Source organism: Sapajus apella, unplaced genomic scaffold, assembly GCF_009761245.1.
Source record: "Sapajus apella isolate SASKATOON/1434 unplaced genomic scaffold, GSC_monkey_1.0 scaffold11, whole genome shotgun sequence".
NCBI lineage: Eukaryota > Metazoa > Chordata > Mammalia > Primates > Cebidae > Sapajus > Sapajus apella.
In genome coordinates, this window is record NW_022436951.1 from 25,285,245 (window position 1) to 25,299,997 (window position 14,753).

Below are 14,753 nucleotides of genomic sequence, written 5' to 3' on the forward strand. Positions count from 1 at the left end.
TTGGGAGGCCGAGGCAGGTGGATCACTTGGGGTCAGGAGTGTGAGGCCAGCCTGGCCAATATGGTCAAACCCTATCTTTACTAAAAATACAAAAAATTAACCCGGTGTGGTGTTCCTTCTACTTACATATTTTTGAAAAGTTAACTGTAAATAGCCCAAGGCAGCTTCTTCAGGAGGTATCCATAAGAAGGCATTATCGTCGTACAAGCTGCCAGCTCCATTCCTGTTTTTGCCTCTGCAGACCTCCCACTAGGACAGGAGTAGACGTGGAAGGCAGTGACAGGTGACACTGACCCCATGCAGGTCTAGGCTAACGTGTGTGTCTTGGTTGTTAACAAGAAAGTTTAAGTAAATAAAAATTTAAAAATTAAGATATAGGCCGTGCACGGTGGCTCATGCCTGTAGTCCCAGCACTTTGGGAGGCCGACGCAGGTAGATCACCTGAGGTCGGGAGTCTGAGACCAGCCTGACCAACATGGTGTAACGCCACCTCTACTTAAAAACACAAAAATCAGCCAGACGTGGTGGTGCATGCCTATAATCCCAGCTACTCAGGAGGCCGAGGCAGGAGACTTGCTTGAACCTGGGAGGCTGAGGTTGCAGTGAGCTGAGATCATGCCATTGCAACCCAGCCTGGGTGACAGAATGAGAGTCTGTCTCAAAAAAACCCAAAAAACTAGCGCTTGGTTCAGTTTGTGTTTGAGGACCCTGCTTTCAGGAATCTAAATGGGAAATTTTATGCCAAAAATGTTCTGTCTCTAGGGAAGTGTTACATGTTGTCGCTGAGGCACCCAGTCCCACCCGTTGGGCTCTGTGGGCAGGAGGGCGTGGTCTGCAGCGTGCACCTGGGGCTACTTGCTCATGGAGATGTGGTGACCTCCACGGGGGAACACCTGCCTTGCCTCAGGTTCCACCTCAGCCTCAGTTGGGGACCTTCTAGGAGTGACCCACTAGTTCTACTGTCACTGTCCAGTTTCCAGGCCACACAAGTGAATTCCCAAGGAGCCCAGAGTGGCCTAGAACACTTGGCATCCCTTAGGCACTTGCAAACTCCCAGAAGCTCCTGAGTCTCTATAGTAACTGAGCATATTAAATTGTGAATTCCTGTTTATCAGTAAGTGTGGTGGCTCAGGAAATGTATGTGAGATGAGGGAATGAGTGTTTGCGTGGCAGCCCTGGGTGGGGATTATTACTCTCACTTTCCAGAAATGGAACGCGGACGGGGGATGTTCTGGTTGCATTGCACGTAGCTGGGCAATCCCAGGTGCAGAACAAGTTGAGGGAGACTGCCAGCCCTCCACGCAGTCCTGCAGCCAGATTCCCAAGGTGAGGGACAGATGTGGGCTGTGACAGGGAAGATGCTAGAAGGATGGCGAGGCAGGTATTTTACTGATGGATGTTAAAGGAAATGAGCTAACCAAATCCAAGAGGGAACTTAGCTTTTGTGGAGGTGGAGAGGATCTAATCCTTCAGTGGTGGATAATTTTCCACCAAAATCAAACTGGCCTCCTAATTCCAAAGTGATACATTCTCTGAGTATTTGGAACCAGATTCTGACAAGCCAGTTGGGTTTTTGTTTGTTTTTTTGAGACAGTGTCTTGCTTATCACCCAGGCTAGAGTGCAGTGGTGCAATCTCAGCTCACTTCAATCTCCGCCTCCCAGGTTCAAGCAGCTTTCCTACCTCAGCCTCCTGAGTAGCTGGGATTACAGGCACTCACCACTATGCCCAGCCAAGGCAGGTGGCTCACCTGAGGTCAGGAGTTCGAGACCAGGCTGGCCAACATGGTGGAACCACGTCTCTACTAAAAATACAAGTTAGCTGGGTGTGGTGGCGGGTGTCCGTAATCCCAGCTACTCCACAGGCTGAGGCAGGAGAATTGCTTGAAGCCAGAAGGCAGAGGTTGCAGTGAGCTGAAATCATGCCATTGCACTCCAGCCTGGGCAACAAGAGCGAAATTCTGTCTCCAAGAAAGAAAAAGTAAATATGAGTTTTCAAATATGAAGCCGTGCTTCTTAAGAAATGAGTCAAATGACCCTAAACCAGTCCATATGAATTATTTAAGTAATTAAAACAATTTTTTTTTGGCCTTCAATTGGGTATTATTGAAAAAGTTTTATAGTGGAAATGAAATTCCCATGATAGAATGATTCATTACCTCTTCTCCAGCTTTTCTGTTGATTTAAGGTTCTAAAAGTAACTTTGGTTTTTTCATATCCTAGAGGAACATTTTAGGAGCATAAGTACATGGTGATGAAATTCTGTGAGAGACTCTCTTACATTTCAAGGTGGAACAGTGGGCAGGCATGTGGAAGGACAGTCTCCCCAAGAATATATTAACGTCTGTAGTTTTCAGGTGTAGAGAGAATAGAAAACATCAATTAAAGAGCTAGCAAATGTGTTAATAAAACAAACTACAGGCCAGGCGCTGGCTCACGCCTGTAATCCGAGCACTTTGGGAAGCCGAGGCAGGCGGATCACGAGGTCAGGAGTTCAAGAACATCCTGTCCAACATAGTAAAACCCTGTCTCACTACAAATACAAAAAAAAAAAATTAGCCATGGTGGCGGGTGACTATAGTCCCAGCTACTCAGGAGGCTGAGGCAGGAGAATCGCTTGAACCCGGGAGGTGTGGGTTGCAGTGAGCGGAGATCACACCACTGCACTCCAATTAAAAAAAAAAAAAAAAAAAAAAAAAAGAAACTATAGATAAAAATAACCTGATTTGGCTACTAATGCCTAAATCAATAACAGAAGTTCAGATTAATTTTTTAATTTCACTTATTTTTTGTAGTATTTTCTGTAGAGACGGGGCCTCACTATGTTGCCCAGGCTGGTCTCAAACTCCTGGGCCCCAAGTGATCCTCCCGCCTTGGACTCTCAAAATGCACAGACGTGAGCCACCATGCCCAGCCTAGATTAAACTTTTTAAGTGTATGTAATCTCCAGGGGAGAAAATTTCAAATCACATGGGGAAGTACATGCATGAGACACTAAGAGAATGAGCCGTAGAATGAATTTTTGTGGCTTCTCTCTTCACACGCAGATGATGGGTATCTTCGTGCGCGAAACCACCTAACACTGGATTTCCACCATTTTGCCCCACTAGGTTTACGGATATTTGAAACTCTTAAAAAATATTTATATGTAGGAAAATACAGTTGATTTTGTTCCTTCAGGTACAGGTTTCTTAGAATAAGCTTGCTTGCTTTCTTTTCTAGGAGAACTGCCTGAACTCAGACGTGGTGGAACAGATTTACAAGCGGAACCCCATCCTCCGATACACCCACCACCCCCTGCACTCGCCTCTCCTACCCCTTCCTTACGGGGACATAAATCTCAACTGTAAGTCCAGATTCCACCCCGAGTCCTCAGAGACCACGATTCCACTTGCCCTGTTAACTCTTTTTGGCTTAACACAGTAACATTTGTTTTGAGCTCAAAGAGACTCTTATTCATCATGAATTAGAAAGAAAAGATGAAATATAATTAGATTCATTACTAAAGCAGGACTTCTAGAGTGTGGTTGTAGTAATGCTAAGATTGATTGCTGTAGTAAAAAGATTTGAAGAAGTCAGACAATGCCAGCTCTCTCCCCATGAACTGAGAGTAGCCCATTTTTTTTTTTTTTTTTTTTTTTTGAGACAGAGTCTTACTCTGTCACCCAGGCTGGGGTGCAGTGGTGCAATCTCTGCTCACTGCAACCTCTGCCTCCCCGGTTCAGGTCGTTCTCATGCCTCAGCCTCCCAAGTGGCTAGGATTATAGGTGTGTGCCACCATATCCAGCTAATTTTTGTATTTTTGATAGAGACAGGGTTTTGCCATATTGCCCAGGCTGGTCTTGAACTTCTGGCCTTAAATGATCTGTCCACCTCGGCCTCCCAAAGTGCTGAGATTACAGGTGTGAGCCATTGCACCTGGCCCAGAGTAGCCAGACAACCAGATCCTGAGTAATTTTGCATTCCAAAAAAGGGTTTTGTTTGGCAACAGGTTACCTTTTAAGTTAGCATTGTATATAGTAAGAAGTTCAATTAGATAACAAAACAGTGTTAAGTTACCCACCTCTGTGCTTTTAGATCTGTGTTCTGCTGATGGAGATGTATACGGAGTGTCATGGGCACTTCACTCCGTTTATTCCTTTGTCTTGACTACTGCTCCGATTATGCCCATGCCCGTTTCTGAACCCCTCAGGTGACTTCTGTGTTTGTTTTGCTTGTCCTAGTGCTCAAAGACAAAGGCTATACCACCCTTCAGGATGAAGCCATCAAGATATTCAATTCCCTGCAGCAGCTGGAGTCCATGTCTGACCCTATTCCAATAATCCAGGGCATCCTGCAGACAGGGCATGACCTACGACCTCTGCGGGATGAGCTGTACTGCCAGCTCATCAAACAGACCAACAAAGTGCCCCACCCTGGCAGTGTGGGCAACCTGTACAGCTGGCAGATCCTGACGTGCCTGAGCTGCACCTTCCTGCCGAGCCGAGGGATTCTCAAGTATCTCAAGTTCCATCTGAAAAGGTAAAGCACGTGGGCACTGTGAGCTGGACAGAGCTGTCCAGCAGATGGGGCACTGGGTCCTCGTTCTGATAAAGAGGCTCTTTAACAGAAGATACCTCCAGTAGGGCAGGGACCTCTGGGTCAGACTCGTGAGTTGCCTGAGCAAGCTTGCAGAATGCAGCCATCCTTTTTCTCTTTAAGCCACACAAGGTTATTTCAGGGACCACATCACTTTTGGTGTAGTGTCCTCAGGTGTAGGACATTGGATCAATTTAATTACCACTACTGTATATTAAAAAAATACCAACTTGGATATTTGTTCCAGATCAGAGGTAGAAACGATCTGATTGGGATTTCGATTCGCTATGGAAAAAGAAGTTTCTTTTCTTTCCTTTTTTTTTTTTTTGAGACCATTTCACTCTTGTTGCCCAGGCTAGAGTACAATGGCACGATCTTGGCTCACTGCAACCTCTGCTTCCTGGGTTCAAGAGATTCTGTTGCATTAGCCTCCCGAGTAGCTGAGATTACAGGCACCCACCACTATACCTGGCTACCTGGCTAACTTTTTGTATTTGCAGTAGAGACAGGGCTTCACCATGTTGGCCAGGCTGGTCTCCAACTCCTGACCTCATGTGATCTGCCCACCTCAGCCTCCCAAAGTGCTGGGATTACAGGCGTGAGCCATGACCCCCAGCCAAGAATTTTTATATGATAATAGGAGGCATGACTCTTCAAGTATTAACAACACTGCAGAAGTGAGCTGGCAGCACAACTGCTCCCAGTGAGACATTCGCTCTTTTAGGGTTTTTTTTTTTTGTATTTAAGTTGAACTGCACAGAATGAAGCAGGCCCTTGCCAGGAAGTCACTGGTGCTTGCTCCATTCACCACTGGGGGACCATTCACTGCTTTGGTCTCAGAACCTGCCACAGCCCAGTTCCCAGCAGCCAGCCCTCTTCAGTCTAAAAATTAACAGTTAGTGTTTGTCTCCTAGGATACGGGAACAGTTTCCAGGAACCGAGATGGAAAAATACGCTCTCTTCACTTACGAATCTCTTAAGAAAACCAAATGCAGAGAGTTTGTGCCTTCGCGAGATGAAATCGAAGCTCTGATCCACAGGCAGGAGATGACATCCACGGTCTATTGCCATGGAGGAGGCTCCTGCAAGATCACCATCAACTCCCACACCACCGCTGGGGAGGTGAGGAGATGTGCTGCTGCAGACGCATCTGGGTCAGGAACGCGGTGCGATGTCAGAGCCGCTGCCCTTCGCAGTAGCAATTTGCTTAGTACATCTGCTCAGTACTAAGGAAATGCATGTAACCCATAAGCAACCACATCAATATAGAGATAAAAACATATATTAAGATGAGTGGAAACAGAGATAAAGTATCTGAGTCACGGTCTTGCTAATCTGAGAAGCAGCTGCGTGTCTAGCAGCGCTGCAGACCTGGCTCAGGTCCACCCATTTTGATGGGGGTTTACTGCAGTGCTTCTGCAGCAGAGAGTTTGTTTGTCACATGGTTAGCTAGATGAATGGCAAATGAACACATTTTCTTTTTTTTAAGACGGGGTTTTACCATGTTGGCCAAGCTGGTCTTGAACTCCTGACTTCGTGATCCACCCACCTCGGCCTCCCAAAGTGCTGGGATTACAGGCATGAGCCACCGCCCCCGGCCACATTTTCTAAGTTTGAACTTACTATTATAAAACCAATTGGCCAAAAAGATAGTACAGTAACCACCCCCAACGCCCCCCCACCTGTGCAGAAAAAAATCATCTGGAGTCTTGGTTGTTCCTTGGAATTCATAAAATTTATCCGCTTGAAGACAGGACTTCAGCTTTTCACCCACTTTTCCTGTTAACAACATAGGTTTGCAAGAAATCAGCCCAGCATCTGCCTGTAATTTTTTTTTTTTTTTTTTTCTTTTTTTAGACAGAGTCTTGCTCTGTTGGCCACGCTGGAGTGCAGTGGTGCGATCTCGGCTCACTGCAACCTCTACCTCCTGGGTTCAAGCAGTTCTCCTGCCTCAGCCTCCCAAGTAGCTGGGATTACAGGCACATGCCAGTATGCCCAGCTAATTTTATATATTTTTAGTAGAGACGGGTTTCACCACATTAGCCAGGATGGTCTCAATCTCCTGACCTCATGATCCACCCGCCTCAGCCTTCCAAAGTTCTGGCATTACAGGTGTGGGCCACTGCGCTTGGCCCATCTGCTTCTATTGTTGGGCAAAATACTCTGAGTTCATTTTGACAAAAAAGAGATAAACCTAATTTCAAGAGATCAAGGCAAAATCGTACTTTGGATTTTCTGGGATGACCTCACGGGTGACATTTTTTAGGAAGCTGCTTGGAGACACCCCTGTGCCAGCAGCTCCCTCTGGGATCAGGTGACGGGCACATTCTGGGACACGTTTTGTGGCTACAGCCTGTGGAGCTGAAAAGTCCCTCTGGTGTGTCTTCCAGGTGGTGGAGAAGCTGATCCGAGGCCTCGCCATGGAGGACAGCAGGAACATGTTTGCCTTATTTGAATACAACGGCCACGTCGACAAAGCCATTGAAAGTCGAACCGTTGTAGCTGATGTCTTAGCAAAGTTTGAAAAGTAAGTTTCTTCTCCCTACTGTATCAGAAGAGCAAATGAGAGGAATTCAGAGCAGGGCTGAAGGTTTGAGCTTCCATTCCATTTCTGGCTTCACGGTTAGTTTTTTTTTACCTGCGTTGATGCCTGTTTAACTTTGCACCTCTGTTAGCTATTTTTCTTGATTCCTAGATAAAGCCATGATCTTACGTGATTTGTCAGTGGTCTTTTACCCCATTCCTTCTCTCAGTTCCATGTTGGACCCATCTGGGAATTTCTTGATTTTTTAGGTTTCTAGTTGTCATTAGCTTTGAAATTGGGCAGATTGACTCAAACCAACTTATAAACTCTTTAACTATGTTTTATATCTATACATAAAATGGACCATGTTTGTTTGTTTTTTGAGACGGAGTCTTGCTCCGTCGCCCAGGCTGAAGTACAGTGGCGCAATCTCAGCTCACTGCAACCTCTGCCTCCTGGGATCAAGCAATTCTCCTGCCTCAATCTCCCGAGTAGCTGGGTTGACAAGCACCCACCACCATGCCCAGCTAATTTTTGTATTTTTAGTAGAGACGGAGTTTCTTCACATTGGCCAGGCTGGACTTGAACTCCTGACCTCAGGTGATCCGCCTGCCCCAGCCTCACAAAGTGCTGGGATTACAGGTGTGAGCCATCACACCCAGCCTATGGACCTACGATACTTGATCTGTGACTTTGCATCCTCTAAGTAGCATGGAAGGTATCCTTGCTTAGTATAAAAACAGCCCTCATACAAGAATATTCACATAAATTTTTATAACTATTCTTCTAATGTGTTTGAGGCTTGGTAAAGGTAATAAAGAAATAGGCTTTTCTTTCTTTTCGTCCTGTGGACTCAGCATAATGCTTAACTAGTACCAACTCGACTGCGGCTCTCGGAAAACACTTGTTAGCTGGTTTAACCAGAGGCTGCCTGTTTGCTTTCTTCAAGCAAAATCAGGATGAAACTATGTTTTTCACTCTGTTTATTCCTCTCTCCTCTTCTCTATCCACTGTTACCTGGGCCTGGACAGAATGTCTGTGTCCTTAGAATACACCATGGAAAGTCAGCTCCCTGCAGGTCACCAGAGGCCCCTCTTGTTCATTTTCTGAGTCTCCCTCGATTGCTCTTTGTAGGCTGGCTGCCTCATCGGAGGTGGGGGACCTGCCATGGAAATTCTACTTCAAACTTTACTGCTTCCTGGACACAGACAACGTGCCAAAAGACAGTGTGGAATTTGCATTTATGTTTGAACAGGTAAAAGGAATAATTAGAAACAGATTTCTTTGCCGGTAAGCAAGGGTGAAACCTGTTAATACTTAATCTTGTAAGTTAACTGGCACTCCTTAGAAATGAGGCACACCTGTAGATTTCTCAGCAAAGACAAGGCCAGCTGCTTTTTCATTTGTAGAATGAAACCTGCTACACATTTTATTTGAATCTCTGTGCCAGAAACTTCTAGTTGACAGGAGAGACCATAAGAATAAAATATATGACATGTGTTAGATGGTGTCTGTGCTAGGGAGAAAATTAAATTTAAAGCAGTGAGGTGGGGATGAGGGTGCAGTTTTAACCAGGGCAGTCAGGGAAGGTGAGTTTGGGAGAAACCCTGATGAAGTAAGGGAGCCAGCCCTGTGGGCGTCCGTGGCACGGCAGTGCCTTGACCAGAAGGACTCTCTCCTTTCAGGCCCATGAGGCGGTTATCCACGGCCACCATCCAGCCCCGGAAGAAAACCTCCAGGTTCTTGCTGCCCTGCGACTCCAGTATCTGCAGGGGGATTATACTCTGCATGCTGCCATCCCACCCCTCGAAGAGGTTTATTCCCTGCAGAGACTCAAGGCCCGCATCAGCCAATCCACCAAAACCTTCACCCCTTGCGAGCGGCTGGAGAAGAGGCGGACGAGCTTCCTGGAGGGGACCCTGCGGCGGAGCTTCCGGACGGGGTCCGTGGTCCGGCAGAAGGTCGAGGAGGAGCAGATGCTGGACATGTGGATTAAGGAAGAAGTCTCGTCTGCTCGAGCCAGCATCATTGACAAGTGGAAGAAATTTCAGGGAATGAACCAGGAACAGGCCATGGCCAAGTACATGGCCTTGATCAAGGAGTGGCCTGGTTATGGGTCGACGCTGTTTGATGTGGAGGTGAGAACGGGCTGCGGTGTGTTGGGGCGGGCGGAGCACCGGCACCTGAGAACATGGATCACAGCCAAGCTCGTGTGGAGAGAAGAGGGAGCACTTTACTCACTCAGCCTCCTTTGTTAGAGCCGTCCAAATTGTACCACGAACACCTCCCTTCTCCTTAAGTTTCCTCCTTTATAGTAAATGCATCCGTGATACTAGGAATGAATGCAAAATTAAGACGTCGTCTATTCTTCTACTACCCTCCCTTAGGGAAGCTATAGGTCTAAGGTTTTAAACGCTGATAAAAATCTACATTAAAATAATGTATAGCTATGTATGCAAATTAGAAACTTTGGATACACTTGCATTTTACTTTTTCTTTACAACCATCTGTTTGAAGGGAAGAATGTCTATTTCATAGTGGAATTTAGCCATTAGCATCAACCTAGTACTGTTTTGTTTTTTTTTTTTTTAAGTAGACCACTTACTGAAAAGCAGTCTTACTAATGGTCTTGATGAGAGTTTGGCAAATGTGGATTGTGGGTCAGATCTTGCTTGCCTCCTTTTTTCTAAATAAAGTTTTATTGGAACACAGCCAAACTCATTCCTTTAGCTACATTCTCTGGCTGTTTTTGTGCAGAGTTTAGTTGCAACAGAGACCATGTGATCCACAGAGTCTAAAAGTATTTACTATGTCACCCTTAATAGATAAGTTTGCCAGCTCCTGATCTAGATCTAGATTAGCTTCCTTTTTTTTTTTTTTTTTTTTTTAATTCAGCATGTTATCTGATGACTTTAAGTTGAGGCTCTATAAAAATCTACATATTGATTACATGTTGCAGGATCCATTAATGGCTTTTCATTGGGTGATGTTTTTGGTTTGGTTGGCTGGTTCAATTATATTTGGTTTTATGTATAAAAAAAATCAGGTGCTGTGTACAAAGCCATGGTTCCGCTTCTCCCTGACGAGTAGGTAATGGCAGTTAAACACTTGGACTCCTGCAAAATATGAGCTGTGGATTAAACATAGAAAGCTTTTCACAGAGAATGTCTTGTTATTAGGGATACAAACTAGGCGCTCTTTTCAGTGTTCGCAATTTATATCCCTCCTGCTTGTCCAGGTTTGGATCACCCTGTGGTATTAGCCCCTACATAGGGGCTCTTATTTTCTTCTGCCGATCTGTACAGGAAAGCCTATGGTTCAACCAGTAAAGCCCCTGTCCCCACTCTGCATATGAAAGGCCATTGCTGCTTCTTGTGAAGAGGAGCCAGAACTGCTCAGCATGAGTGATTTGGAGAATTTTCCTCTGTGATCCTAGATTTTGTATTTGAAGACTAATCATCCCCATAAAGGCTTGGAGGCAGAACTGGAGATATGAATAGGAGAGTAGACTTGCCTTGGGTTTCAGGGGAGCGTTCTCAAGTCCCTCGGCCAGCACATCCATTACCAGGCCACGTCCCCGCAGCTAATCCAAATGGCTAGTAGAATAATACGGAGTGGCGGAGAGTCAAAGCAAGATGGTAGATTCTGCCAGTTAGTGAGGTGTTCCCCAGTGCGTGAGATTAACTAGTTAGAAATCAATCAAGATAGCCAGAGAGACACCGTTTCTCACATTTCAGGCCCCTCTATGCATGCATGCACATCAAACATGTTTCATCTTCTGTGCAGAGGACTTGATGCAAAGCCTGTCTTATGGTTTAGATGCCCTCTGTTGCCAACCACTTCATGACTTAACTCTTCTGTCAACTCTCTTGCCCACCAGTGCAAGGAAGGTGGCTTCCCACAGGAACTCTGGTTGGGTGTCAGCGCGGACGCTGTCTCTGTCTACAAGCGTGGGGAGGGAAGACCCCTGGAAGTCTTCCAGTATGAACACATCCTCTCTTTTGGGGCACCCCTGGCAAATACGTACAAGATCGTGGTCGATGAGAGGGAGCTGCTCTTTGAAACCAGTGAGGTAAGAGGCAAAGCAGCTTCATCCTTTTCTTTGTGGTCTTGATGAAACAGAAAAACAGGACCCCATTTCCTCGTGTCTTTGACCAGGTCGTTTTCTTTGAATATTTTTCTTTAAAACATGAAAATACAGTGCGGTGGTCCCTTTCCAGCTGCCGGTCCCTTGCAGGCCAGTATCTGAGAACCCCATATTTCTTCTGTATACTTTTACAACAGAGGAATTTGGTTCCATTGTGTCAGGGAGTCTTACCCTTGGAGGAGAGGAGGAGAAAGGGAAGTGACACAGCTGTCCATGAAAAAGTATATCATTTGCAACAAAACCTTTGAAAATGAGTTACGATTACATGGCAGTATCACAGCTGTGAGACTCGGCTCTGGTGGCCTCTGCAGACCAGGAGGGAACCAGGAACATGACCATCCTGGATGCAGCTCATTTTTTTTTTTTTTTTTTTCCTTCCCTGAGACGGAGTTTCCCTCCTGTTGCCCAGGCTGCAGTGCAGTGGCACAGTCTCAGCTCACCACAACCTCTACCTCCCGGGTTCAAGCAATTCTCCTGCCTCAGCCTCCCTGGTAGCTAGGGATTAGGTGGGCATGGTGGCACATGCCTGTAATTTTGTATTTTTAGAAAAGATGGGTTTCTCCATGTTGGTCAGGCTGGTCTTAAACTCCGACCTCAGGTGATCTGCTCGCCTTGGTCTTCCAAAGTGCTAGGATTACAGGCATGAGCCACGGCGCCTGGCCCAGCTCATTCTTTATTGTGAAACCACACACACTAAAAGCCCTCTAAATATATGTGCTACCAGTTTCAAAGTTTAAAAAATACAATAAAACAAGAAGCTTTTGAGGCTTCCACAAAGGGAACAGCTAGCTAGCCAACGAGGTGAGTGGAGAGGAATCGCCTGCTGCCTGCTTTGGAATGGAGAGGCGCTGAGGAGGGTGTTCCAGGTGATTGGAGGATATGGCATCGTAGGTTCCCTAGGCTGATGGGGAGACGTGCAGTGAGAGGGAAGAGGGTGGGGAGCCCTTGACTCAAGGGTGCCAGGTGCCAGGCTGCAGGATTTGGCGAGATCCAGTAGACGACCAGGAACCACTGTGGGATCTTTGGTTGTGTATGGCGTAACAACAGTGAATTTCCAAACAGTGATCTCTGGGGTGGGACTGGAATGGAAGAGAGCAAGCAGGGAAATGGAAGCTAGTTACGATACCTTCACAGGGGTCCAGGCCAGCTGTGAGAAGGGCGTCAGTGACAGGGACATCATGGGAAGGAGCTAATGGAGATCCCAGCTGGAGGAGGAGGCTGGTCTGGAGCAGAAGTGGGCCTGGTGTCTGTCTGGGGAGCTGGCTGCCCTTCCAGCCCCAAGGGCCTCAGTTCTTTGTTTCTTCAGCTGCATTTTAAGGAGTTGACTAGAATGAGATGATCCCATCTTCAAAGGCTGTAATTGTAGACTCTGTCATTTCACATTTATTTTAAGTGGGGATAGTAATCTTAGCACTGTTGACACCGAGTCACTTCCTCCGGTAGTTCTGTGTTTTAATGTGCAAAATCTGACAATTCACATCAAGCCAAGTTGGCACGTTTGTGTGAAAGAACCACCAGGTGGTGTACGTTGTATTTGGAAAAGCTGAGATTCCACTTCTCCCTGATGAGGAAGGTGAAAGCAGTTAAGCTTCTGGCTTCCTGCAAAATGAGAGCCGTGGATTAGCACGGAAAGCTGTGGGAGGATGCCCAGAGAATGTCTGGTTATTAGACGGGGCCTTTGACCTGGGGGACACTCATGATCTTGTGTTGGTTCTGCTTCCCCCGGGCAGGTGGTGGATGTGGCCAAGCTCATGAAAGCCTACATCAGCATGATCGTGAAGAAGCGCTACAGCACCACGCGCTCCGCCAGCAGCCAGGGCAGCTCCAGGTGAAGGCGGCACGGAGCCCACCTGTCTTTGCTACCTGCATGCACTGCCGCATGCCCTCTGGCCTCAGCCGTCTCCAGTGTGCCATGCCCAGCTGAAACAGAGCTGCCCAGGCTTTCTGGAAGCTTCCTGTCGGAGGGAGGTGTCTCTGAGGGTCCTTTCGCCTTGCCGATTTCAATGATATCCTATATTAAGCTGTCAACTTTAACAGACTGCACAGTTTCCAAAGCTTTACTACTCTTAGAGAATACATGCCTTAAAAAAAAGGAGGGGAGGAACCACGCTGCCACCAAAGCAGCCGGAAGTGCCTTAACTTGTGGAACCAACACTAATTGACCCTAACTGTGCTACTGAAGGGAACTGCCTTCCCCCCCTTCTCCAGGAGACTGACAGAACGTGGAGGGTGGGGGGCGTTCCCTATCGATGATGCACTAACCTCCCAGCCTGATTTCCCTGAAATTGAGGGAAGGTGAGGGAGTGGGGAGGGGATAGAGGGCTCAAGGGGACAGTGGGTTTGAGCTGGAGTGCTGCGGGCAGCCTTTCTCATGGAATGACATGGATCAACTTTTTTGTTTCATCTTTTAACTGTACATGCTTGCCTGTTCATGCGTGTGTTCATAAATGCAACACTTTAATCATGGTTTCATGAGCATTAAAAAGCAAAGGGAAAAAGGATGTGCAATGGTATACACAGTCTGTATATTTTCATAGTGCAGAGCTATGGTCTCAATTGTTACTTTATAAGGTGATTTTATTAACAAACCGGAATCCTGGATTTTCCTGTCTTTGCTGTATTTTGAAAAACACGTGTTGCATCCATTTTGTTTTACCTGTAGCAAAGTGTGCTATCCGTGTCTGCTGTATTATAAACAGATATGCAGCCTACAAGATAACTGTATTTATAAACCACTCTTCCACCTCTGGCTTCCGTGCTGGTTTTAGAACAAGAATGAAGTCATTTTGGAGTCTTTCTTGTCTAAAAGATTTAAGTTAAAAACAAAATGTTACTTCTTATATCAGTCTGGAGAGATCACGATATAACCACGTTGACTCTGGGGGAGAGACGCCACATTCCTGAAAGGTCTTAAGAGTTGAGTGAGTCTTTAAAGGACCCTGATGTTAAATGCTGAGGCTTTAATAAAATATATGCATATTTTATCCCAAGTTTATAATGGTGGTCTGAACAAGGCACCTGTAAATAAATCAGCATTTATGACCAGAAGAAAAATAATCTGATCTTGGACTTTTATTTTTATATGGAGAAGTTTTAAAGACTTGGGCCAGCTAAGTCTACCCACAGAACAATTTGCCTTGTACCTACGTGTACAACTCTGCTAAACTGTTGGCTCAAAGAAGGTCTGACAATAAAAGATGTTAGCTAACACACTGTGTGTTTCCTTTATCAGAGGAGGATCTAAATACCATAGATGGGAGGCTTATTTTTGTTTTGGCTTTTTGGTAGGTGTTTTTTGTTGTTGTTGTTGGGTTTTTTTTGTTTTTTTTTTTTGAGACAGTCTCACTCTGTTGCCCACGCTGAAGCACAGTGGAGCGATCTTGTCTCACTGGAGCCTCAGCCTCCCAAGTAGCTGGAACTACAGGCATGCACCACCTCGCCTGTCTAGGGTTTGTATTTTGAGTAAGAGATGGGGTTTCACCATGTTGGCCAGGCTGGTCTTGAAC

General features: G+C 46.1%; 1 protein-coding gene across 2 annotated transcripts in view; it reads left to right on the plus strand.

Moving 5' to 3' along the window:
* MYO10 (myosin X) overlaps positions 1-14,457 on the plus strand; it is a 273,707-nt gene extending 259,250 nt beyond the window's left edge. Inside the window, exons 34-41 of one of the 2 annotated variants that reach the window (XM_032279066.1) lie at positions 3,221-3,344; positions 4,222-4,519; positions 5,491-5,698; positions 6,967-7,103; positions 8,235-8,355; positions 8,786-9,238; positions 10,981-11,172; positions 12,978-14,455. In XM_032279066.1, the coding sequence (XP_032134957.1) occupies positions 3,221-3,344; positions 4,222-4,519; positions 5,491-5,698; positions 6,967-7,103; positions 8,235-8,355; positions 8,786-9,238; positions 10,981-11,172; positions 12,978-13,079 (1,635 nt within the window). In that variant the 3' untranslated portion in view covers positions 13,080-14,455. Of the gene's footprint in view, positions 1-3,220; positions 3,345-4,221; positions 4,520-5,490; positions 5,699-6,966; positions 7,104-8,234; positions 8,356-8,785; positions 9,239-10,980; positions 11,173-12,977 lie in introns of both variants that reach the window. The other variant, XM_032279065.1, reaches the window with a different exon arrangement.
* The last annotated feature ends 296 nt before the right edge of the window (positions 14,458-14,753 follow it).